Here is a 24,612-nt window from a genome sequence, read left to right as displayed (position 1 = left end):
TTAAATGTTAACTTTTGTAAATATTTATATCCCTAATGGTTGTGGCAACTAGATGCATACTATCTCCTTAATAATGTCTTTCCAAATGTTGGACCAAGAAACACCTCTCGGGGTGCCTGGGTGGCTCAGTTGGTTAAGCGACTGCCTTGGGCTCAGGTCATGATCCTGGAGTCTAGGCTTGAGTCCCGCATCGGGCTCCCTGCTCAGCAGGAGTCTGCTTCTGCCTCTGACCCTCCCCCCCTCATACGCTCTCTCTCCCTCAAATAAATTAATAAAATCTTTAAAAAAAAAAAAAAGAAACACCTCTCAGCTCTCCCTTCAGACAAAATAAACTTAAGTTCCTCACAGCTGCTACAAGCTCTGTTACTAATTATTCAAAAATTTTACACTGTTGAGTCTAAAAGAGTGCACTGATTGAAAAAACCAGATTACTGGGATTTTGTTATAACCAGATTGTGATTCAGTGCAGTAGGGTGAGGCCTGAAGTCCTGTATTTTTAAAAAGCTTCCTGATGATCGCTTCTCGGCCTTTTGGCTAAGATCAAGTGTAGTAAAAAGCTTCCTGGTGATGCTGAAGCTGCTCATAGATTTGAACATGTTTTGAGTAACAGGGGTTTAGAGGATGTAAAGAGATAAAGAATTAACGATAAAAAACGAGTGAAGGTACGTTTTATTTATATGGATGTATCCTGCAGTCTCTCTATCCTGTTAACTTTATTTACTCTAGCTGATTTAAATCACATAATTACCCAACTGCATTGGGCTCCTGTTCCTGCGCCCAGAGACAGTGAATCTTACCCGTGATCTGACTAGGAAGCTTCCGCTCTCCACCCCCAACTCCTCCCTGGGGAGTGAGTCTTCTCCATGTCATGGAGCTATGATCAGGTGCGCACTCACCTACTTGAGGCTGTGATATGATTCCCCGAGGCCCTCCAGCTACTGAATAATAAGGAACCCCTGTCTTTGGAAGAGGGAGGTGTTCCTTTTGGCATTCTGCCTTCCTCAAACTGGTTTGTATAACAGTTGAGTTCCAGGAATGGCATCTGAGGCTGTCTATATGTGTAATCAGGAACTGGCAGAGAATTCAACTTTAGCTTTTAAGATTCCTGTTAGAAATTTTCATAACTTGCAGGAGCCTTGGCAGTTGAGTGACCTGCCCTTGACCCGTAAAGGGACCTGCCAGGGTGAAATGCAGCTGTCTCTTTATTCTGAGTGTTTCCCCCTGATGATTTTCTGTGAATCTTTTACTGACTCTTCTATTCTGCAGATATTCTTTTGGACTGCAGACAGGAAAGCAGTTGCTGCAGATAATTTGTTCCTGAGTCTTTACAACCAAAGTTAGAATTATTTTTGTTGTCTTCCTGGGGAACTTTGCTATGGAATTCCCCCCCACAGACTGGATTGCAACAATGGCTCTTAGATTGAAGAGATCTGCCTCAGTACAAAGTGGGAATGTTGATATTAGGCTGGCGAGGCAGAGTTGGTAAAAATGGCCTGGTACAGTGATATTCAAACTTCCAACATGTATCCCCTAAGGGCCCTTCACCCCTAGAGTTTCTGATTCAGCAGGTCTGGATCAGAGCCCGAGAATTTTTAACATCCTTGTCCCTTCCCATTCCTTATGATGTGGTTACATAAAAGGAACTGGGGATAATCAGGGAGGCTGGGCACATGTTCACAGTAGCACATTCATTGTTTATTACCTCCCAATTCTAGTAGATTTGTTAGATGCTTTAAAAAAAAAGAAAAACAGACACAGGGAAACACCACCTCTTCTAATGTTCCCATGTAGCCAGTGAGTGCCCTTTTGTGGTAACCTAGCCTACATACTTAGGAGGCTTCTTGGTTCATAGGAGTAGAGACCTGATCTTTTCAAGGAAGAAGCTATGGAAGCCTAGGATTAGGGCAGCTGGGAAAATGAATTTGGGTTTTTGACAGCTGAGATAGCGAAAGAGAAGGGGAAGTTTGGCTATTTCCATCCTTGTGTTCACATCCCTTAGGTATACCTAGCTTACATCATAGGAATAAGATGGTTGATCCTGTGTGGGTTTTGGGGAGTATTCCTTGTTATTAAAGGTGACTAATGCGATACTTTCTACTGAAGCAGTTCTGGAGCATCCCAGGAGGGACACAATGATCTTGGTCTTAGCGAACTTCCTTCGGATGAGGAAGAAGACATCAACACTTCTGACGAAGACGATGTCAGCTCTGACTCTAGTAAAGGGGACCCTGACCTGGGAGACAAACAGGTATATGTTGGTATTTAATCGTTTCTACTTTTGTGTTTGTTGGTCTCTCATAACATTTGGAAATAATATTTATCAGCATGATAGACACAAAATCCCCAGTTAGTTTTTTCTTAAAACTTAAAAAATAAAATAGTTCTAATTTAAATTTAGTTCCTGCTATAATGTAGTATCTAAGATGTTATCACATTTCTAAACACACATCACTTAGAGTTTATTTAGTAATTTTTTGAGAAATTATTTTTGGCACTGTCCTTTGTTTCCTTTTGATAACAGAAATCCCCTCTCAGGATTATTCCTTGTATTGCTAGCAATTCTACTTGAAAGAAAGGAATTTAGATGCATTTCAGACTTAATGAAATCTTTTTAGAGATAGAATAAAGAGTGCGATTAATAACATAGCGGGATTTCCTTTGAAGTGATTCAGTATTTGTATTTTCAGTAAACATAAAACAAGATTGGCCACATGTTGATAATTATTTAAGATATGTCTATACATGGAGGTTCATTATATTGTTTCTCTAGTTTGACAGGAATGCTTCATTATAAATATATGTTTTTTGAATAAAGACATCATTACAAAGGAAAAAATAGTATATTAACAATAACCCCAAGATGTGTTGGAACATTACAGCAAGACAGAATTTGAAAGGATCCACATAGCAAGCCTATCAAACCATAGAAGAGAAAATCCATGTCACCTAACTTCTATGCCATAACTTACCAATCAGTTGTTTCCTGTTTAATATATTTTTGCTTTGTTTAAATTTATTTCAGCCTTAAATGAGTGGCATAAGTTGTGTAATTGTCTGGATTTAAATCCCAGCTCCACCACATATGAGCTAGATGAGGAACTTTGGGCAAATTATTTAATATCTTTAAGCTAAAGAGCCCCCATTTTATTTTATTTTATTTATTTATTTTTTTAAAAGATTTTATTCATTTCTTTGACAGAGACAGAGACAGCGAGAGAGGGAACATAAGCAGGGGGAGTGGGAGAGGGAGAAACGGGCCTCCCCCCAAGGAGGGAGCCCGATGTGGGACTCGATCCCAGGACCCCGGGACCATGACCTGAGCCGAAGGCAGACGCTTAACGACTGAGCCACCCAGGCGCCCAAGAGCCCCCATTTTATGAAGAAAAGAGTTTATCTCAGAATTATGAGGACTAAATGATTTGATTTGTGTAAAGCCTTAGAACACTGTTCAGTACATCATAATAACTTAATGATTATTTGTTTCTTGTAAGACTTCATGCTGTAAAGTATTGAATCATAGAGTTGGGAGTAACCACTAGAAATTATTTAGCCTTAAGGCAGGTGAGTTTGTAAGATACCTAAGATGGACGAGTGACTGTTCTTAAAGGCTCACAGTATCCTTCAGCAGCATGTGGGTTTTACTTTGACTTTTAAGTAATTCCTGTGGTGTTTTACTGCTATCTGCCATCTCTGATTTGAAAACTTATTTTCCTTGTTGCTTCTTCACAGATGCTACAAATATTTGTAAAATGCTATTTCCCAGATATATACCAGATGTAAGAAGTATGTACTAGACAAAGCAGTGTTCGAGGTTTTTGCTCTTGAACAGCTTACATCCAAATGAGACAAGAGGGTATTCATTAGGATAGTGAGAACTTCAGATTGTTACATGCTACAAAGGGAATAAAACAGAGCAATGTGCTAGAAACTGAGGAGTCTGCTTAGGATAAAAGCCTCTAAGAAAGTGATATTTGACTGAGAAATAAATGACTGGAAAGAGCCAAAGCCTGCAGGGTTCGGGGAAGAGGCTTTCAGTGGTCTTCCTCTCTTAAGGGCCATAATTAAATCAACCTTTGCTGTCTTAGATAAGCTGCAAGGTCTTTTTCTAACAAGTACTGTTTCCTATTGTTTGGGTCTGTTCGTTTCTCTTGTTCAAACCCTTTCTGATTTCCCCCCATGCTTCTTGAAGTATGGCACCAAAAGTGGTGTCCACATTCTACTAGGGGTCTCACTGGCATTTGGTATAAAGGAACGACTTCTCTCTAACCCTTTTGTGTTATGCATCTTCTCAACACATCCTGTCACAACACTGCCTGGTTGACTCATTCGTTTTGTGGTCATTGGAGACTTCCAGAGTTCCTTCCTCTGTATTTATACCGGCCTTTCCTTTCCCTTCTGGTATTTATATTATTGGTTTTTGTCTTTAGTTGTGCCACCCACTGCAGTATCTCTGTTAAATATTTTTCTGTTTTTATTTTTATTTTATTTTTATTTATTTGAGAAAGAGTGAGAGAGACTGATAACACGAGCGGGGTGGAGGAGCAAAGGGAGAAGAAGACTCCCCACTGACTAGGGAGCCTGATTCGGGGCTCGATCCTAGGACTCTAGGATCATGACTTGAGCCGAAGGCAAAATAGGCGCCCCTATTTTTCTGGGGTTTTTTGTTTGTTTTGTTTTAAAGATTTTACTTATTTGAGAGGGGGAGAGAGAAAGCAGAGGGGAAGGGCAGACCTAAGCAGGGAGCCTGATGCTGTGCTCAATCCCTGGGATCATGACTTGAACTGAAGGCAGACGCTTAACTGACTGAGCCACCAAGGCACCCCTATTTTTCTGTTTTTAAAATGAGATTATTTCTTCATTTAATCATCAACATTTAATATGTTTATACCTGATTCTAGTGTATTAATAATTTCCCTCTTTTAGAGCTGTTGGCCATCCTGATGAGCTTACTCTCTGTTCACCTGAGACAGCAGTGGCAATAATTAAAAGAGCTAAGTCTCCCTTTCTAGACGGTTGCTGATCCATTTAAGCATAGCCTGGTGAATGCTTTTCTCTTAAGTAACTTGCTTTCAAAGAGGTTAAGAAGAACATGGACTTGGGGTGCCTGGGTGGCTCATCTGCCTTCGGCTCAGGTCATGATCTCAGGGTCCTGGGGTCAAGCCCCATATCGGGTTCCCTGCTCAGTGGTGAGTCTGCTTCTTCCTCTCCCTCTGCCCCTCCACTCCACTCGTGCTTGCTCACTGTCTCTTTCTCTTTCTCAAATAAATAAATAAAATCTTTAAAAAGAAGAACAAGAACAACAACAACAATACAGTCTTTGAGGCTGGATTGCCTGGGTTCTTATCATTTACTATGTAATCTTGAGCAATTTACTTAACATCTTTGTACCTTAGCTTCCCCATCAGTAAAAAGAGGAGGGAGTAGGGTAAACACTTGTTTTTCTTTTTTTTTTTTAAGATTTTATTTATTTATTTGAGAGAGAGAGCAGCATGAGATGGGGGGAGGGTCAGAGGAAGAAGCAGACTCCCCGCTGAGCAGGGAGCCCCATGTGGGACTCGATCCTGGAATTCCGGGATCATGACCTAAGCTGAAGGCAGACACTCAACCAACTGAGCCACCCAGGCACCATCCTTGTTTTTTTTTTTTTTTTTTTTGACACTTGTTTTTATTTTCTAAGATTGTTGTGATGATTAAGGTTATACACTGTTTAAAACAGTTCTGACACAAATTGCTCAACAGATTTTATCTGTTACTATTGGCAGATATAAAAAGAAGCAAGCAAAATCTTCAGTATCTCCAGTCATTCCTTGTATAACAAAATATAGTTTCAAGCTTACCTTTTCTTATCTTTGATGAATAAATCTAAAACATGTTTACATGAAAGGTAATACTGTGTTCTCACAGAAACATGAAAATTGACATCCTAAGACCTGTGGTTCAGTCCCGGCTCTGACACTTACCAGGCATACGACCTTGGTCAAATAATTATTTTAAGTCAATTACTTTATTTACACCAATCTCATTTCACAATAGATTTCAAGTAACAACAAAAAAAATGTAATACAAAAAGTCAAAATATGTAGTTAAAGAAATCAAGGGGTTAATAAGTTGTGCTGCGGCTATTGGACATCCACATGCCAAAGAATAAAGTAGAACGTCTTCTTTTATCTTACACAAAAATTAACTCAAATGGATCATAGACGTAATGTTGGAGCTGTACAAAATAAAGGAATAACTCTTCATGACTTTGGGTAGTCAGAAGCTTCATTGATGCAACAACAAAAGTATAAGTGATGGGAGGGAAAAATAGCCAAATTGGACATCATCAAAATTAAAAACTTCTGTGCTGCATATAGTACCATCAAGAAAATGAAAAGATAACTCACAGAGGAGGAGAAAATATTGGCAAACATCTCTGATGAAGGACTTATATCCTGAATATATAAGGAACTTAATCAAGATAAAGAAATAACCCAATTTAAAAAATGGGGTAAGGGTGCTAAGTGAGAAAAATAAGCAGCCAAGAATACTTTATCCAGCTAGGATGTCATTCAAAATAGAAGGAGTGATAAAAAGCTTCCAGGACAAACAGAAACTAAAAGAATTTGTGCTTACCAAACCAGCCCTACAAGAAATATTCAAAGGGGTCCTGTAAGTAAAGATAGTAACAGACCAGAAAGGAGCAGGGACAATATACAGTAACAGCCACTTTAGAGGCAATACAATGGCACTAAATTCATATCTTTCATAGTTTCCCTGAATGTAAATGGGCTAAATGCCCCAATCAAAAGACACAGGGTATCAGATTGGATAAAAAAGCAAGACCCATCAATATGCTGTCTGTAAGAGACTCATTTTAGACCCAAAGATACCCCCAGATTGAAAGTGAGGGGGTGGAAAACCATTTACCATGCTAATGGACATCAAATAAAGCTGGAGTGGTAATCCATATATCAGACAAATTAGATTTGAAACCAAAGACTGTACTAAGAGATGAGGAAGGACACTATATCATAATTAAAGGATCTATCCAACAAGAAGATCTAACAATTGTAAATATTTATGCCCCTAATGTGGGAGCAGCCAATTAATAACAAAATCAAACACATCGACAATAATATAATAATAGTAAGGGATTTTAACACTCCTCTCACTGCAATTGACAGATTATCTAAGCGGATGATCAACAAGGAAATAAAGGCTTTGAATGACACACTGGACCAGATGGACTTCACAGATATATTCAGAACATTCCATCCTAAAGCAACAGAATACATATTCTTCTGGAGTGCACTTGGAACATTTTTCAGAATAGATCACATCCTGGGTCACAAATCAGGTCTCAACCGGTACCCAAATATTGGGATTATTCCCTTTATACTTTCGGACCACAGTGCTTTGAAACTGGAACTCAATCACAAGAGAAAAGTTGGAAAGAACTCAAATACATGGAGGCTAAAGAGCATCCTACTAAAGAATGAATGGGTCAACCAGGAAATTAAAGAAGAATTTTAAAAATTCATGGAAACATTGGGGCACCTCAGTGGCTCAGTTGATTGAGTGTCTGCCTTTGGCTCAGATCATGATCTCAGGGTCCTGGGATTGAGCCCCATGTTGGGCTCCCTGCTCAACAGGGAGTCTGCTTCTCTGTCTGCCCCTCCCTTCCACTTGTGCTGTCTCTCTCTCTCTCAAATAAATAAATAAAATCTTTAAAAAGATTCATGGAAACACTTTCATGAAAATGAAAACAACTGTTCAAAATCTTTGGGATGCAGCAAAGGTCCTCAGAGGGAATTATATAGCAATCCAAGCCTTTCTCAAGAAACAAGAAAGGTCTCAAATACACAACCTAACCTTACACCTAAAGGAGCTGGACTAAGAACAGCAAATAAAGCCTAAACCCAGCAGAAGAGAAATAATAAAGATTAAACCAAAAAAAAAAAGAAAGAAAGAAAGAAACCAAAAGAACAGTAGAACAGATCAATGAAACTAGGAGCTGGTTTTTTGAAAGAATTAATAAGATTGATAAACTGGCCAGACTTATCAAAAAGAAAAGAGAAAGGACCAAAATAAATAAAATCATGAATGAAAGAGGAGAGATCACAACCAACACTGAAGAAACACAAACAATTATAAGAATATATTATGAGTAACTATATACTAACAAATTAGGCAACCTGGAAGAAATGGATGCATTCCTAGAGACATATAAACTACCAAAACTGGACCAGGAAGAAATAGAAAACATAACAGACCCATAACCAGCAAGGAAATTGAAGCAGTAATAAAAAAATCTCCCAACAAACAAGAGCCCAGGGCCAGATGGCTTCTACCCAACATTTAAAGAAGAATTAATACCTATTTTTCTGAAGTTGTTTCAAAAAAAATAGAAATGGAAGGAAAACTCCAAACTCTTTTTCTACAAGGCCAGCATTACCTTGATTGCAAAACCAGACAAAGACCCCACCGAAAAGGAGAATTACAGACCGATATCCCTGATGAATATGGATGCAAAAATTCTCGCCAAGGGCGCCTGGGTGGCTCAGTTGGTTAAGCGACTGCCTTCGGCTCAGGTCATGATCCTGGAGTCCCTGGATCGAGTCCCGCATCGGGCTCCCTGCTCAGTGGGGAGTCTGCTTCTCCCTCTGACCCCCCCCCATGTGCTCTCTCTCATTCTCTCTCTCTCTCAAAATAAATAAATTAAAAAAAAAAATTCTCGCCAAAATACTAGCCAGTAGGATCCAGCAGTACATTAAAAGGATTATTCATTGTGACCAAGTGAGATTTATTCCTGGGCTGCAAATTTGGTTCAACATCCACAAATCAATCAGTGTGATATACTACATTAATAAAAGAAAGGACAGGGCGTCTGGGTGGCTCAGTTGGTTAAGCAACTGCCTTCGGCTCAGGTCATGATCCTGGAGTCCTGGGATCAAGTCCCGCGTCAGGCTCCCGGCTCAGCGGGGAGCCTGCTTCTCCCTCTGACCTTGTCCCCTCTCATGCTGTTTCTCTCTCAAATAAATAAATAAATAAAATCTTAAAAAAAAAATAAAAGAAAGGACAAGAACCATATGATCCTCTCAGTAGATGCAGAAAAAGCATTTGACAAAATACAGCATCCTTTCTTGATTCAAACTCTAAATAGTGTAGGAATAGAGGGTACGGTACATACTTCAGTATCATAAGAGCCATCTATGAAAAGCCCATGAGTATCATTCTCAATGGGGGAAAAACTGAGAGCTTTTCCCGTAAGGTCAGGGACATGGCAGGGATGTCCACTATCACCACTGCTGTTCAACATAGTACTAGAAGTCCTAGCCTCAGCAATCAGACAACAAAAAGAAATAAAATGCATCCAAATCAGCAAAGTCGTCAAACTCTCATTCTTTGCAGATGACATGATACTCTATGTAGAAAACCCAAGAGAGTCCATCCCAAAATTGCTAGACCTCATACAAAGTGGCAGGATATAAAGTCAATGCACAGAAATCAGCTGTGTTTCTTTGCGCATGTCTGTGTGTCTTCTCTTCTTCAAGAATACCAGTCAGATTAGGGGCCCATCTTAGTCCAATATGACTTCATCTTAATTTACTAATTTTATTTGCAGCAACCCTATTTCCAAAAAAAGTCACATTCTGAGGTCCCTGGGGCATAGGACCCCAGAATATCTTTTGGAGGCCATGAATCAATCCAAAACAGGTGCCATATTCCATGGACATATTATGAGCACGTAGCTGATAATGTGTCTCAATGCCAGTAACATCTCCTTATGATATTGCCAGACTCTGTGGGACAAAATAAAGGATATGTGCCACTGGGCCCATGTTTTAACTTTGTGAAGGGAGAGCAAACAGATGTTCAAAAAGATACTCCTGCAAAGATAAACAGGCTACCAGGAAGGGGAAGTATATTAACATTGTACCCCACCTGTGTGCCTATGCTTGTCTTTGTACTGTGGGTGCAGGTATTACATTTAATCTTTAAAAACATGCTAGGATATATATATATATATATATATATATATATATATATGACATATATACTATTTTTTACATGAAGAAAAGGAGTTTTTTATACAGGTAAAGTAACTTGGCTTGGAGCCGCCTGAATTGGGTTTTTTAACAAAAATCTATCTCTAATCTATCTAATAACTCAGGATAAGCCACAGAACCTGAAGGCTGTTGATGGAACATGTTTGGGATGGTAGTGAATAGCCATGGTAATCTCTATTTTTTCATGTTCCAAGTTTTTAGTTTTATGTTTTTGAGGTTTTACTTTCAGTGCTTAGTAAATGGTTATTTGAAAATGAGATCTGTTCATTCTCCTTCATTATGGTTAGAATATTCACCACTGTTCACTTTCCCTGCATATTGACTTCCCTGCTTTCTTTTCCAAATTTTCTTTGTAAAATAGCTGATATGATATGTACCCTTAGGAAGAGAGGGGTGAAAACCCAAGAGACTTTGTCCTTTAGAGGTTAATCATGGTGCTACCTCATTTTGGGGATAATTTAATGATAAAGGTGTTTCTCAGGCAGATCTGGTTGTTCAGTGTTTTGCTTTTTTAGTAGAGCCCTTGAGTAGCATAGCAGAGGCCTTTTAAGAATTCTATTAAAAAGTGGGGCACCAGAGCGCCTGGGTGGCTCAGTCGTTAAGCATCTGCCTTCGGCTCAGGTCATGATCCCAGGGTCCTGGGATCGAGCCCCACATCGGGCTCCCTGCTCAGTGGGAAGCCTGCTTCTCCCTCTCCCACTCCCCCTTCTTGTGTTCCCTCTCTCGCTGTCTCTCTCTCTCTGTCAAATAAATAAAATCTTTTAAAAAAAAAAGTGGGGTGCCTGGGTAGCTCAGTTGGTTAAGCGGCTGCCTTCGGCTCAGGTCATGATCCCAGGGTCCTCAGATCGAGCCCCACATTGGGTTCCCTGCTTAGCGGGAGACCTGCTTCTCCCTCTCCCTCTGCCTGCCTCTCTGCCTACTTGTGCTCTCTTTATCTCTCTGTCAAATAAATAAAATCTTAAAAAAAAAAGGAATTCTATTAAAAAGTAATGGATAGGATGCCTGGGTGGCTCAGTTGGTTAAGCTACTGCCTTCAGCTCAGGTCATGATCCCGGAGTTCCAGGATTGAGTCCCGCATGGGGCTCCCAGCTCAGTGGGGAGTCTCCTTCTCCCTCTGACACTCTCCCTTCTCATGCTTTCTCTCTCTCTCCTCAGATAAATAAATAAAATCTTAAAAAAAAAGTAATGGATAAATTTCACTGAATTTTACTTGTAGTGAACAAATATGAATAGAGAACACAGTTAAGAATTTACAAAGCTAATGGTGATTAACATAACAAAAAATTATTAAAAATAAAAATAAAAAAATTTACAAAGCTGGGCTGTCATCAAGTGATCAGAACATAAAACTGGGTTTCAGATCAAAGGTTCTGTTTTGGAATTTGTTTGACTTATTTTATGATCTTCACAAAGTAATTTCATTTGTGGCTAATGTTTCGGCTTCCACAGCAGGGTACTTCTGAGAGATGCAGTTATTTAACAGACAGTCTACTTTGAAATGCGATGTAATTTAAGTGAGGACTGTCATTAACTGAAACGTTGAGATGCCAAATATGGCCTCTCGAGGTTTTACAGTGGGGTGTATTTTTCCATCACTGTTTGACTTGGGTCAGAATAAGTCATTGTTCCTACAAGTTGAAGATAATACAGAACTTTTTATTTTGTTCTGTTTTTTTTTAGTTATCTTTGACTTTCTGTCTACTTTGAAAATGATTATAATTCATTGAATAAATTTCTAGTAGTTACTACTCCTCGATAGCTCTGTAGTTGTCATAGTTTAAAAGGTAAAGGAGATAATAGAATACATAGACTCCTAGAATTTTAGAATCACAGAAGGCTTTAATCCTAGGCCAACCCCCTGCCTTTTTTTTTATATGATAAAATGTCTATAATGACCTATTAGTTTTTTTTAAATTACATTTTCATGTTACTGAATACATATTCAAAAGCAGTGTGCTCCATTCTTAGATTCTGAGAAGGTGACAGCCATTGTACACATTTGCTTATTCATGCATAACAGTTGGACCAGGCATTGTGCTATGTACAGAAGGATACAAGGGTAAATAAGGTCCTAAACTAGAGGCAATTAAACATAACAGCAAATAAACACAATCCACTGGATTAAGTTATGTAAATACTACATGAATAAGAGAATAATTTTTCCTATGACAGTGGTGGGGAGAGAATATCAAGGTAGCCTTTCATAAAGGAGAAAACCTTTGAGTGCCATCTTAAAGGATAAGTCAGAATATGACAGGCAGAAACCTTTGGCGGGGGGAGAAGTGATAAGGAGGGAAGACAAAGCAGAAGGAAAGGCATATAGGGACAGACATGGAGGGCACAGCACACTTGGAGTTGCAAGGTGATTCCAGTATGGCTGGAGGAGAGACTACACAGTGTTGGGGAGCAAGAATGGACTAGTGAAGATAACTAGACATACTATGGAGTGTCTCAGATACATGGCAAAGGAAACTTGGGTCTTTGTTGCCCATAGGTGATAGGGAGTTGCTAATGTGTTTCAACCTGAGAACTAAGGTGATTGTATTTGCATTTTAGAACTATCACTTTGGTGGCAGTGTAGAGACTGGATTGCAGTGGTAAAATCTAGAGCCAAGGAAACTACTTAGGTTCCTGCAGTAGCGTAGGCAAGAACTAAAGAGGCAGTATTAAAGAAGAGGTAAGGATCAATGAAGCTTTAAGGAAGCATTCAGAAGGATAAATTATCTGGACTTGATGACTCAGTTGTGATCATAGAAGGTGGAGAAAAATGGAGTCCAGGTTTCTGACTTTGATGAGTGGGTTTCTATAGAATCTAGTATGCAGACACTTGATGACTTGCTTAAGGAGTGACAGAAGGGCATCGGATGCTTTATTCTTTGTGAATTACATACTGCTGCCTGTTACAATCTTTCACTCCTTTAAGATGTCAGCACATTTCATAGTTATATGTATAATTATTTGTGTATTTGGTATGCTCTCCTTATTCTCTTCTTGAAGGCTGGGGCTTTTTAAAAATTTATCCTTAATTTCATCTTATGACAACCACTTTCCTGCCCCATCTCAGACCTGTAGAATCAGAATTTCCAAGACAGTTCAATGGGAATCTGAAATTTAAGAACAGCCTGGAGGTTCTAATGATCCAGTAATGTTATCACATTTAACTGTAGAGCAATGAATCAGCTGAGGGTAGAGCCGTTTTCTCTTACTAACCTTGCTATCAAATGATGGATAGTCAGTTACTATAGATTTTTATTTTATTTTTTAATATTTTATTTATTTATTTATCAGAGAGAAAGAGAGAGAGCACAAGCAGGGGGAGCAGCAGAGGGAGAGGGAGAAGCAGGCTCTCCGCCGAGCAGAGAGCCCCATGTGGGACTCGATCCCAGGACCCTGGGATCATGACCTGAGCTGAAAGCAGACGCTTAACCAACTGAGCCACCCAGGTGTCCCAGTTACTATAGAGTTTTAAATGATGTTATAAGGATGGTGGTCCCTTCTTTCTCCTGGAATGATTTCAGAATAACAAGGTGGATAAGAAATGCAAATTCTGCCTTTAGTGGTATTAGAAGACAGCTAAAACTTCCAATCACAATATATGAATAAAGGCTCCCATTTCCACCAGCAATAGATAAAGATTCCATTTTATCCACATCCTTACCAACACCTGCTATTTCTGATTTTTTTTAAGTTTATTTATTTTTCTAGTAATCTAGTATTTCAGTATCTAGTAATTTAGTAATTTAGAACCCATGACCCCAAGATCAACAGTTGCATGCTTTTCTGCCTGAGCCAGCCAGGCAACCCAGTATTTTCTGATTTTTTTAATCCCATTCCGTGGTTATGAAGTGGAATCCCACTGTGGTTTTAATGTGCATTTCCCTGATGACTGATTATATTGAGCATCTTTTCATGAAGTTATTTGCTATTCTTATATATTTAATGAAATGTCTATTCACATCTTACATATACTGGACACAGAACCATGTTTGCATGTATTTTTTTTTTTTTTACCACCTATGGCTTATCGTTTTATTTTCTTTATGGTGTCTTTTTGAGCCTAAAAGTTTTAATTTTATGAAGTTCAGTTTATCGGTGTTTTTTTCTTTTATGGATCATGCCTTTGGTGTTATATCTAAAAACTTACCCTATACGGGGTCACAAAGGTTTTCTTCTAGAAGTTTTAAGAGTTTTAGCTCCTACATTTAAGTCCAGGATACATTTTTAATTATGTGGTGTCAGTTAGCTTATAAATTCATCTTTTTGCTTATGGATATCTAATTGGTCCAGTAATTTTCAACCTTTTGTTGAAAAACAAAATCCTTTCTTCCATTGAATTGCCTTGACAACTTTGTCAAGAATCCTTGACAAAATTTAAGGGCTTGCTTCCCTCAGTTTTTTCCCATTGTCTGTCTTTATGCCAGTACTCCTCATTTCCCCCCCAAAGTTTACAATCTCAGCGTCTAGAAAGGAAACACATACTTCTTACTCACCAGCTCCAGAGCTGCCTCTGAATCGCTGCCACCCTCTTTCTCACTGACCTTCCATGCTACACCTGAGACACTGAACGTTTGAATCTTAAGATTTTAAAGTTGGTTCAACACTTTCATTTTATAGAGAAGGAATGTCAGGCCCACTGTAATTGTGTTTCTGAGTTAAAGTACTTTTGTCCCCTGCTGGAACAGAAGCATGATATCTGCCTGGGGCTAACATTTATTAGGAGTCATCACACAGTTCAGAGCAAGGTCCTGAAGAGGAAAAAAATGTTCGGAGTAGAGACTTAACAAGCACAGAGTTATAAAATGAGGAAAGAAGGGGCGCCTGGGTGGCTTAGTCGGTTAAGCATTGGACTCTTGGTTTTGGCTCAGGTCATGATCTCAGGGTCTGTGTTGGGCTCCGCACTCAGTGCAGAGCCTGCTTGAGATTCTGTCCCTCTCTGTGCACCACACCCCCTCTCAAAGCTTGCTTGCGTGCATGCTTTCTCTCTCCAATAATAAATAAATCTTTAAAAAGAGAAAAGGAAATAAAAGGGAGATGCCAAAAATAAAGTACTTGAAATCTTTGTATAAAGGTGGTGCACATTTTAGGTGGCTCTGCTAGTCAAATGCTTCAAGTCTATAGTGTACCTAGGTTTCTTTTTTCTTTTAAGATTTTATTTATTTCTTAGCACAAGTGGCGGGGGGGAGAGGGAGAAACAGACTCCCCGCTGAGCAGGGAGCCCGACACTGGGCTCAGTCCCAAGACCCTGGGATCATGCTCTGAGCCAAAGGCAGACGCTTAACTGACTGAGCCACCCAGGCACCCCTGTACCTAGGTTTCTTTAAAGCTACTGCTAAGAGCATCTCTTGACCTTTACGGGACCTCACATCATTTGAAAATAAGAGTGCTGAGTTAAGGTTTTAGTTATTTCAGTGGTTTAGTTTCTTTTTCATATTTTTTTTAGAGATTTTTTTTATTTTTATTTTTAAGTAATCTCTGCACCCAATGTGGGACTCAAACCCACAACCCAGAGATCAGGAGTCTCATGATCTGCTGACTGAGCCAGCCAGGTGCCCCCTGTTTGTCATTTTTAATGCATTTCTTCTGGCCTTCAATTTTAAAAAGATATAGTGTGTTTTACAAATATTAAACTTTCTAGCTACAGATGATGAAACCCATTATAATAGGAAAGCAATGACTTGGCTAAATTTTTCAAAGTAACAATTATCCTTGTGTGTGTGTGTGTGTGTGTGAGTGAGTGTGAGTGTATGTGTGTGTGAGTGTGAGTGTGTGTGTACACAGTCATGGTTATTAGCACATGACATACATGGTCTGCAAGATCACACTGTGCTTAAGACTGCTTCCTGAGGAATGTTAGCTGGTGAATGGAGCTGAGTATCTTATGCTGCATCTTGCTCAGTTGAGCAAAACTTATCCAGTCTGTTGGTCACAGTCATTTAACAACCTGTCTTAGAAAAGCAGCATAATGATGAGGATGGAGATCAAATTCATCTATCTAATTGTTCCTCTAAAGATAGAGTTTGGGAGCTATGGTCAAGTAGCAAGGCACAATATCCTGGGCTAATTAGAATACAATATTAATGTATTCTAAATTAATAACTGCTCTTTAAAGATTATTTTTGTAAGTAGTTGGTTTCATAGCCTACCTTGAATATTTTTTGCATAACAATATTTATATTCTGATGGAAGGGTTAGGATTTTTTTATATCATATTTAAGTTCTGTACTAAAATATGAAAACATGGAAGGGATAAATACACACTGCAAGATTAGTATTTACTCTTAGAGGGGGAGGGAGAAGTTAATATTATACATAACAATTTGTTTCATGAAATTTTTTTAAAAATTTTATTTATTTATTTGACAGAGACACAGCGAGAGAAGGAACACAAGCAAGGGGAGTGAGAGAGGGAGAAGCAGGCTTTCCGCTGAGCAGGGAGCCCGATGTGGGGCTCGATCCCAGGACCCTGGGATCATGACCTGAGCGGAAGGCAGACGCTTAACGATTGAGCCACCCAGGCGCCCCTCATGAAATGTTTTAAACCAGATATTGCAGAATGTTTGGGATTTGTTAAATCTTGAAGGGAGGGGGAGATATATCTGGGTATTTGTTTAGCAGTGAATCTTTGTGAGGAGATGCCATGATTACCAGCAGATATTGAAAAGAAATTCAGGGTAGTGGAAGAGTTCCTAGGTTAGATATTGGGAAGAACTCATGTTTATGTTATATCTGTAGGAGTCATTTCTCCTGCAGAATGTGACTTTTCAGTTTTGAACCATTGGCTTGTGCTCTACCAAGGCTCAGGCTCCTCAGGGCAGTCATCAATCCAGTGCTGTAATAGTCCAGTGCTGATAACAGTGAGGATCACCGGTTGCTCTCAGCTCTTCCTGTATTATGCTTTAGTAACTGCATCTAGTTTTCCATGTTTCCATTTGAGATGTTATATAGTATGAGATGTGTTCTGATCAGAAACCTATAAGTATCAGAGCTTGAATTTAAATCTGACTAGCTCAAAGCTGATCTTCATTATCCTTTTATGAGTTCATGCTTTCTTAATGCACTCTTATCCACAGGATGAAGATACTGGAATGAAAAGTAAAGTCCATCATATTGCCAAGGAGATTATGAGCTCAGAGAAGGTGTAGGTATTCAGTTCATAATTCAGAAGACCATTTATTTCCCCATTGGCTCATTTAAAACATTTCTTTTATTGTTGTCTTCTACAGGTTTGTGGATGTGTTAAAACTTTTGCATATTGTGAGTATCTACAATATTTTCTTAAAGTCTGAGACTGTCCTTTTTTGCATCTTTCCTTATGTCAAAAATTTTATGCATAACTTAAACACTATCATATGTATCCTTTTAATATATGGTTACATGTTTACATTCATATATATGTGAATATAGATATTTTCTGAAATGTATGTTTCTATTGTCTGTGTAGTATACCCAGATGATTTCCAAAACATAGAACCTTTATATCCATATTTCCAAAGTTTCCAAACTTTCTGTGTTCATAATAAAGAGTTTTTAAAGTGATAATATTTCTTCTTGTGCATTTGCAGAAGATGTCTATCAGAATTTTGCACTAGCAATGTATAAAGAATGTCACGATCAGTGTTCAAAACTATTCTATCTGAATCTGCTCCCAGTAATAGACACTTAAAATAGACATTTTTTACAACTAACTTTTTAAAGTTCTGTATTCAATTTTTATAACTCTCAACTTGAACGAACCTGTTGGGAAACAATTATGATGTGTCTGACAGCATATTCATTTTTCTCATGCACTTTTTTGTACCTGCAGGTTTTTACAAGTTTCATTATGCATTGGAAGTTAAAGCACTTTTAATCCTACTTTATTCCAGTTATATTTTGGCAAGTTATTAAGACTTAGCAAAAGAAGGGTAAGGTAGAGGAAACAGTGAAGAAAGAAATTGAAGTGAAAATTTACTTAGATGGTATAATTATTAACATCATCTTAAACTTAATTATTGAGAAATGGTAGGTTCACACCCACTAATGTCTCTAAGAATATCATTATTTTCAGTTTTCCTTTTAAAAGATACATGTGAACATGAAAAGTGGGGTACAGTTAAGGGTGATTCACATTCACTAAATGATTCCCTGTGCTCTATACGTGGTACAACGGAAACCTGGAAATGTAATTCCTGTGTGAAAAATCTCTAGTTTTAGAAACATTTTCTAAAACAATTCTTAACATTACTAATTTGTTTTGAGAAATTACTGTCCTGTGAATAGTTTCTTACATAACTCTTGACTGTATTGCTTAGTTCTCTTTTTAATTCATTTTTAAAAATTATAGCATGATATTTTTTGTTGAGTTTGAAGTATATTGCCATTTCAAATACATAATAGCATGATGAATAAATAACTTTTCAAAATAAACTCCATTTTGAACTGAATAAATTCTATTTTCTACTGGGAGCCAGAAAAACTTGAGTTGGAATTTCAGTGCAGTAGATCAGCCAATCTTGGCATGGAACATATGTTGAAGATTCCACGATGAACAGCAGAGTCCCAGACCTCATAGTGCTTACAGGCTAGGGTAGTGTTTCTCATAATGTGGTGAGGGACTGGATTTTAAAATTTCCAATCCATGTTGGACCAGAACTTTTGTAAAATACATTAGATAGGTCATGGCCATGTCAAGGTGACATAAAAGTTTCCAATCCCTTATTCACCCTTCTAACTAATATCTTTGCAGACCAATAACAATTTTAGGACCACACTTTGAGAATGTTGGCAAAAATATCGGTGCCTGTCCTAAGTACATTCTGTTAGCTTTTTCTTTCTTTCTTTCTTTCTTTCTTTCTTTCTTTCTTTCTTTCTTTCTTTCTTTCTTTCTTTCTTTCTCTTTCTTTCTTTCTTTCAAAGCTTTATTTACTTTGGAGAGAGAGAAAGAGAGAGACAAAGGGGGAGAGAGTGCACACAAGTATGAGCAGGGGGAGGGGCAGTTGGTTTTGAGAATCCCTGAGCAGACTCTCTGCTGAGTGGGGAGCCCATTGGTCACAGGGCTCGACCTCGGGACCACTGAGATCATAACCTGAGTGAAAACCAAGAGTCGGACCCTTAAACAACTGAGCCACCCAGGCGCCCCAATTCTGTTTCTTAATAGCTATGTGAATTTCAGAAAATAGTCTAACCTTTGGCCTAGCTTTCCTCATTTGTAAGATGGGGATATAAATACCGATCCCTCTGGTTGTGAGGAATCTGTGGAATGAAGTATGTGAAAAGAGCCTGGTATTGTACACAGTATACAGTAGGTGCTCAAATTGCCTTTCGTTACCTTCTTCATCTTCCCTTATAGGAAGATCAATGAATGAGAAGAATTCATTCTGTTATCAAACAGTAGCCTTTTTATAATTCTGTTCCTTCCAAATGCCTTTTCTCCTCTGTACTAATACTTCATTTTAATGAGGAAGTTCTGATTCCAGTAGGTAGAGAAGCAATTAAGAGCTTCATTAGTTTAATGGGGTCCCTGGCTAGCTCTTGATTTCAGCTCAGGTCAGGATCTCAGGGTCATGAGATGGAGCCCCAGGCTCCTGTGCTGGGTGTGGAGCCTGTTTAAGATTCTCTCTCTCCCTCTGCCCCTCCCCCTTCCTGCTCACCTGCATGCACTCATGCATGCTCCCTCTCTCAAAAAAACAAGCTTCATTAGTTTATTTACTTGATTATTAAAAACTATGTGCCTTGTTCTTACCCCTGTATTTTTGGAACAAATCATAAACAAATCATAAATACTATACGAATGGACAGCAGACTGAAGTATTTCCCGTATCATCTCAGATCTTATAGATCTCATGGATGGCCTTGGCCTCTTACCAGATGGTGTTGAACAGAGTGAATCATCTAAAACCCATCTTGATTTGTACATTTTCAAAACCTCTTAAGCCTTTAATGTAGGAGTGAGAGTAGATCATCTGCCAACCTCATGTTAACATCCTGTCTGGTATGTGCAAATGTTAACTCAGCAGAGCCTGGCTCTAATGGGAATGTTAACAACAGAGCATTAGCCAGGTGAGAGCCATTACTAGGAGAGGCTTGTTACCAGCATATCGTGGGTAAAGTCAAAAAGAGTCTCTTGTTTCATTTCACCACCCCCACCACACTGTTAAAGCTCATATTTACCCTTCTACCAAAAGGACCCCACAAAGGTAGTACATGGATAGTTTTAATCCTGAGCACTACTGCTATCTGACTTCATAAAAGTGAGTTCATGTCTGTGTTATATCCTAGAATATGACTGATTTAAAATATCTAAATAACAGGCTTTTTAGATAATCCAGTGGATTTTTTTTTTGGAAATAAACCAGGTATCCAAGTGGCTTGGGAAAAGCTATTGTTTCAGTTACACGTGATTTCCCATGAATAGTTTTCTGTATTAGCAACTCTAGAATGGCATTAATAGATCTTTCTATGATGACAGACATGTTCAGTATCTGCACTGTGCAATATGTCCAATATTTTTTAAAATTTAAATTTGTCACTGTAGCTCACTAACACTTTATGTATCACTTTAATATATCACTGTAGCTCACTGACATTTCTTTGTTTAGAATTTGCTGAACTAGGTGACATAGTTCATAGAAAAAAACTTAAAATCTAGACGAAAGAATTTCATCATTTAAGTTATTACGACATTGGAAGGAAGTAGGCTTGGATGGAGGCATGCTATTTAAAATCAACTCAAGATTCTAGGAGCCAGTATATTCAGTTGAGGTCTTTGATTCATCTGCCTGGTGTTTGTGAGGAAAAACTAGGCCTGTAGCAGTAGTGGCAAGACTTTACAATTAGGGTTTTATTGTGATACTGCTCTGCAGTATCTGCCATGAGCTCCTGGACTTGGAACTGGATTTTTTTTTTTTTAAGATTTTATTTTTAAGTAATCTCTACACCCAACATGGGGCTCGAACTTGGAACCGCAAAATCAAGAGTCACATGTTCTACTAACTGAGCCAGCCAGGCGCCTCTGAACTAGATTTTTTAAAAAGTCCAGTAGGGCACAGTGTCTCTAAGTCAGTACCCAATACCAGTGTTTCCCTTTTCAAAATGGTAGTGCTATCCCTGTGGCTGCCAAAGCCAGAAAACTCGGATTTGTTCTTTAGTTCTCCCTCTCACTCACTTCTCCAGCCAACCCATCAGCGAACCTACTGATTCTATTCCCACTTTACTGCCACCGAGTCCAGAATATCATCTCTTAAACAGACAACCATTCCAGCCTCCTCACAGGGACTCCTGTTTCCATTCTCACCCTTTTCCCAATCTGTTTCTTAAACGATTTTTTTTTCCTTTTTTAAGAGTTGTTTTTTTAAAATATGTATTAGAGCTTGTCACTCCCCTGCTTAAAACCCTTTAAATGATTCCCATTGCATTAAGAATAAAGTCCACGTTACTCCCCAAGGCTAGTGAATAGAATGGCCTTATGTCCCAGTCTGCTTTGATAGTCCTGGTTATTGTCTTGGCATAATGATTGCCTTTTCTCTTGTTGGGTCATTAAATTATGGTTCCCTCTGCCTAGAAGGTGTTATGTGATTTGGACTCTTGCTAAGATGAGATGCTGGGGAAAGAGGGGTGTTCTTTCACTCATTGATGACCACGTTCTGGCCATACAGGCCTCCTTCCAGCATTTAGTTCGGTGCTAAGGTTATTCCGGCTCACAGCTCTTGCTACTGCAGTTTCCTGGAATCTTTGTTCTTCATTTCCTTCATAGCTAGTTTTTTCTTTATTCTTCCAATTTGGGCTTAATGCAACCTCCTCAGAGAGGCCTTCCTTGACTATCCTTTCCTCTTTCACTTTCCCTTCATGTTCTTCTTGGCATTTAATATAATTTGTATATTTGTTTGTTTACTTGTTTATTTTTGGTCTACTCTACTAAAATGTAAGCTAGCTGTGGGCAGGGATCCTATCTCCAGCACCTAGCATCATTCCTCTTCATTGGAAGGCTTTCAGTGAAATGAGTGAGTGTGACTAATTGATCAGTGGTTAAGAATTCTGCCTCTGCCACTATGTGCTCTTGGACAAATTAGTCAAGCGTTGGTTTCTTCTGGAAAATGGGAATAATAATAATCGCATAAAGTTGGTATGATGATGGGGGGCACCTAGCTGGCTCAGTCAGTGGAGTGTGTGATTCTTGATCTTGGGGTTGTGAGTTTGAGTCCCACATTGGGTGTAGAGATTACTTAAAAAAAAAAATCTTTAGGGCGCCTGGGTGGCTCAGTTGGAGCCTGCTTCTCCCTCTCCCTCGGCCTGCCACTCTGCCTACTTGTGCTCTCTATCTCTCTGTCAAATAAATAAAAATCTTTAAAAAAAAATAAAATCTTAAAAAAATATAAAGTGGATGTGCCGATTAATTGAGATCATGCAAAATAAATGTTAAGCACTTAAATAGTTTTAGCTGCAGGGTAAGTGGAGGGCCTTCAAAATAAATTGCTCTGTTATTCAGAACTTATTTATATAAATTAAAATGCATACTATTTAATTATGATGTTATCAAATAAACTTTTAACTCAATCAAAATACTTTGTTCCTGAAACAGACCCTACTAAGTTTCTTCCTCCACTAGAAGGTAGGTTCCATGAAGACAGGGATTTTTATGTTTCATTGATTCTTATACCAGTAAATTCATATCTGTTGAATGAATGATAGACAAATGATGAATAAAATAGTACTTGGTAAAATTCTAGTTGTTTATATGTGTTTTTCCCTGTTGTAGCAGATGTTGTCCAATCCCGAGGTTGCTATTGTATTGTATATAAGTGCACATTTTATAGGTAAAACACCTTAGATACTTAATATAGTTCAGTGCAAGTGATAACAGTTTTTGTTGTTTTTATTATGTTATTTTCCCTTTGATGGGAGACTGGTTTAATAAACAGGCTTATGATTGTTCAAATAGCATGATTTAAAAAAATATATATATATATTTGCAAGAGAATGATCAGAGATTTTGAGGTCTTCTTTTGACAAAGATGGGCGAATTAAGTAGTAAAGTAGTAATGAAGCATTTTTGCCTCACTCATTTCTTTAGGTTGGGACACACCTTAAAAATTTGAAGGATTCTCAATAAAATCCATAGAGTTAGAGGCAAAGTTACTTGGACATCTGTGTGTCTGTTTGTAGCTAAAATATATCTTTCCTTTTTTTAAAATGCATTATAAAAAAGAATAGAAGACTTTCTCACAGAACCTTTCAGTTTTTCCCCCGTCTTAAAATAACCTCATCCTTTTCTACTGAATACACCCTGTCTTTTGAGTCTTGTTAACCATTTAATGATAATTTATTTCTTCTTTAGTGGTAAAGAATGCTCTTTTAGCATCTCTTCACATGGCTGCCTAACCTTTACTTTCTGAGCAGCTTCCTTCATGTGACTGCCCTTCACTGAATGAAGTCATTGTTAAGAGCCCCTTTGTCATACTGCTGAGGTGTTTGTTTTCCCTACTTTGGTATTTCCTTCTCATGATATGCCTCTACTTCAGCATTCTCTTTCCAAACTTTTAGGGACTTGTGGATCATAAATGATACTCGTGTGATCATTATTAATCAAATCTTCTTTACTTAAATAAATGGCCTTCTGAGCACTCTCTGTGTGCCTTGAAGTATGCTAAAACTATGTTACATAAATTGTCTATTTTAATCCTCTTAACAACCCTATCAAATGGATGTTATTTCTGTTTCTTAAATGAAGAAAACTAATTGGCAAACATAACCCACTACTAAATGGCAAAGCCAGACTTTGAACTCTGGTCTCTCTGAGACCTTGCATTTAGTGATTGTTCAGAAATTGATTAAAAATTATTACTTGTAATTTCTAGCATGGGAATAGTAGTATATCTTTGGGTATATGAGCTTGTTTTCAGAATTCTTTCAGTTGGCCCAAGAAACCAGAGAAATTCTAGTTTTTCATCATCTAAAGAGGAGAATGAAGCTAGATATTGGTCACTTAGGATATATTATGATGATTGCCCGTTAATGTTGTTAAGGGAGTTAGAGACTGGAGATAAAGGATTGGTTTTGGTCATGTTTTATACAGTTTGCATACATTGATGACTATGCATAATATCACCAGGTCTGAGCATACCGAGAGGGAGGAATCATTTCATTGGTCAGATATTTTAATTTAGTAACAAAATCAAATTGTTAATGTTAGTACTTTCTACCCCCTCTACATGTACTTCATAGTTTCACACTCCTTTCTGCATATTTATCATAGCTCTTTGACCTTCACAGCTGCTTTGCTTTTGCTTAATATGAAGTGATTCTTAATGCCCTTTATGAAGGCAGGGAGCCCTGCAGAGTTCCCTGTCCATCCGTATGTCCATTTAGTCTTTGTAATCCACTGTGTCATCATAGTGGTTAAGTAATGCCCTCAGGTCAGGAAGCCCAGTCCGGACAGCTTAATTAAGTCCCTTACTTCTCTTTGGCACCAGAGACGTAAAGCCTGACCCGATGAATAAGACCATCTGTTCTGTGCTTCACTGCTTTAGATGTTCATACATGACTTTATTTGCATTGATTTTTGCTTAGGTCTTGCCCAAGTGAT

The 24,612-nt window shown here is 38.3% G+C and overlaps 1 protein-coding gene across 2 annotated transcripts in view; it reads left to right on the top strand.

Annotated features, from left to right (window-relative positions):
• FGD6 (FYVE, RhoGEF and PH domain containing 6) overlaps positions 1-24,612 on the top strand; it is a 107,748-nt gene that overhangs the window by 35,567 nt on the left and 47,569 nt on the right. Inside the window, exons 3-5 of one of the 2 annotated variants that reach the window (XM_028105386.2) lie at positions 2,107-2,248; positions 17,123-17,190; positions 17,276-17,306. In XM_028105386.2, coding sequence (XP_027961187.1) covers positions 2,107-2,248; positions 17,123-17,190; positions 17,276-17,306 — 241 coding nt within the window. Of the gene's footprint in view, positions 1-2,103; positions 2,249-17,122; positions 17,191-17,275; positions 17,307-24,612 lie in introns of both variants that reach the window. The other variant, XM_028105385.2, reaches the window with a different exon arrangement.

Source organism: Eumetopias jubatus, unplaced genomic scaffold (genome assembly GCF_037043125.1).
Source record: "Eumetopias jubatus isolate StellerSeaLion01/CBP00866 unplaced genomic scaffold, mEumJub1_p1.0 scaffold_8, whole genome shotgun sequence".
Lineage (NCBI taxonomy): Eukaryota > Metazoa > Chordata > Mammalia > Carnivora > Otariidae > Eumetopias > Eumetopias jubatus.
The sequence above is the reverse complement of the archived record's forward strand: the minus strand, read 5'-3'. Positions and strand labels throughout refer to the sequence as shown.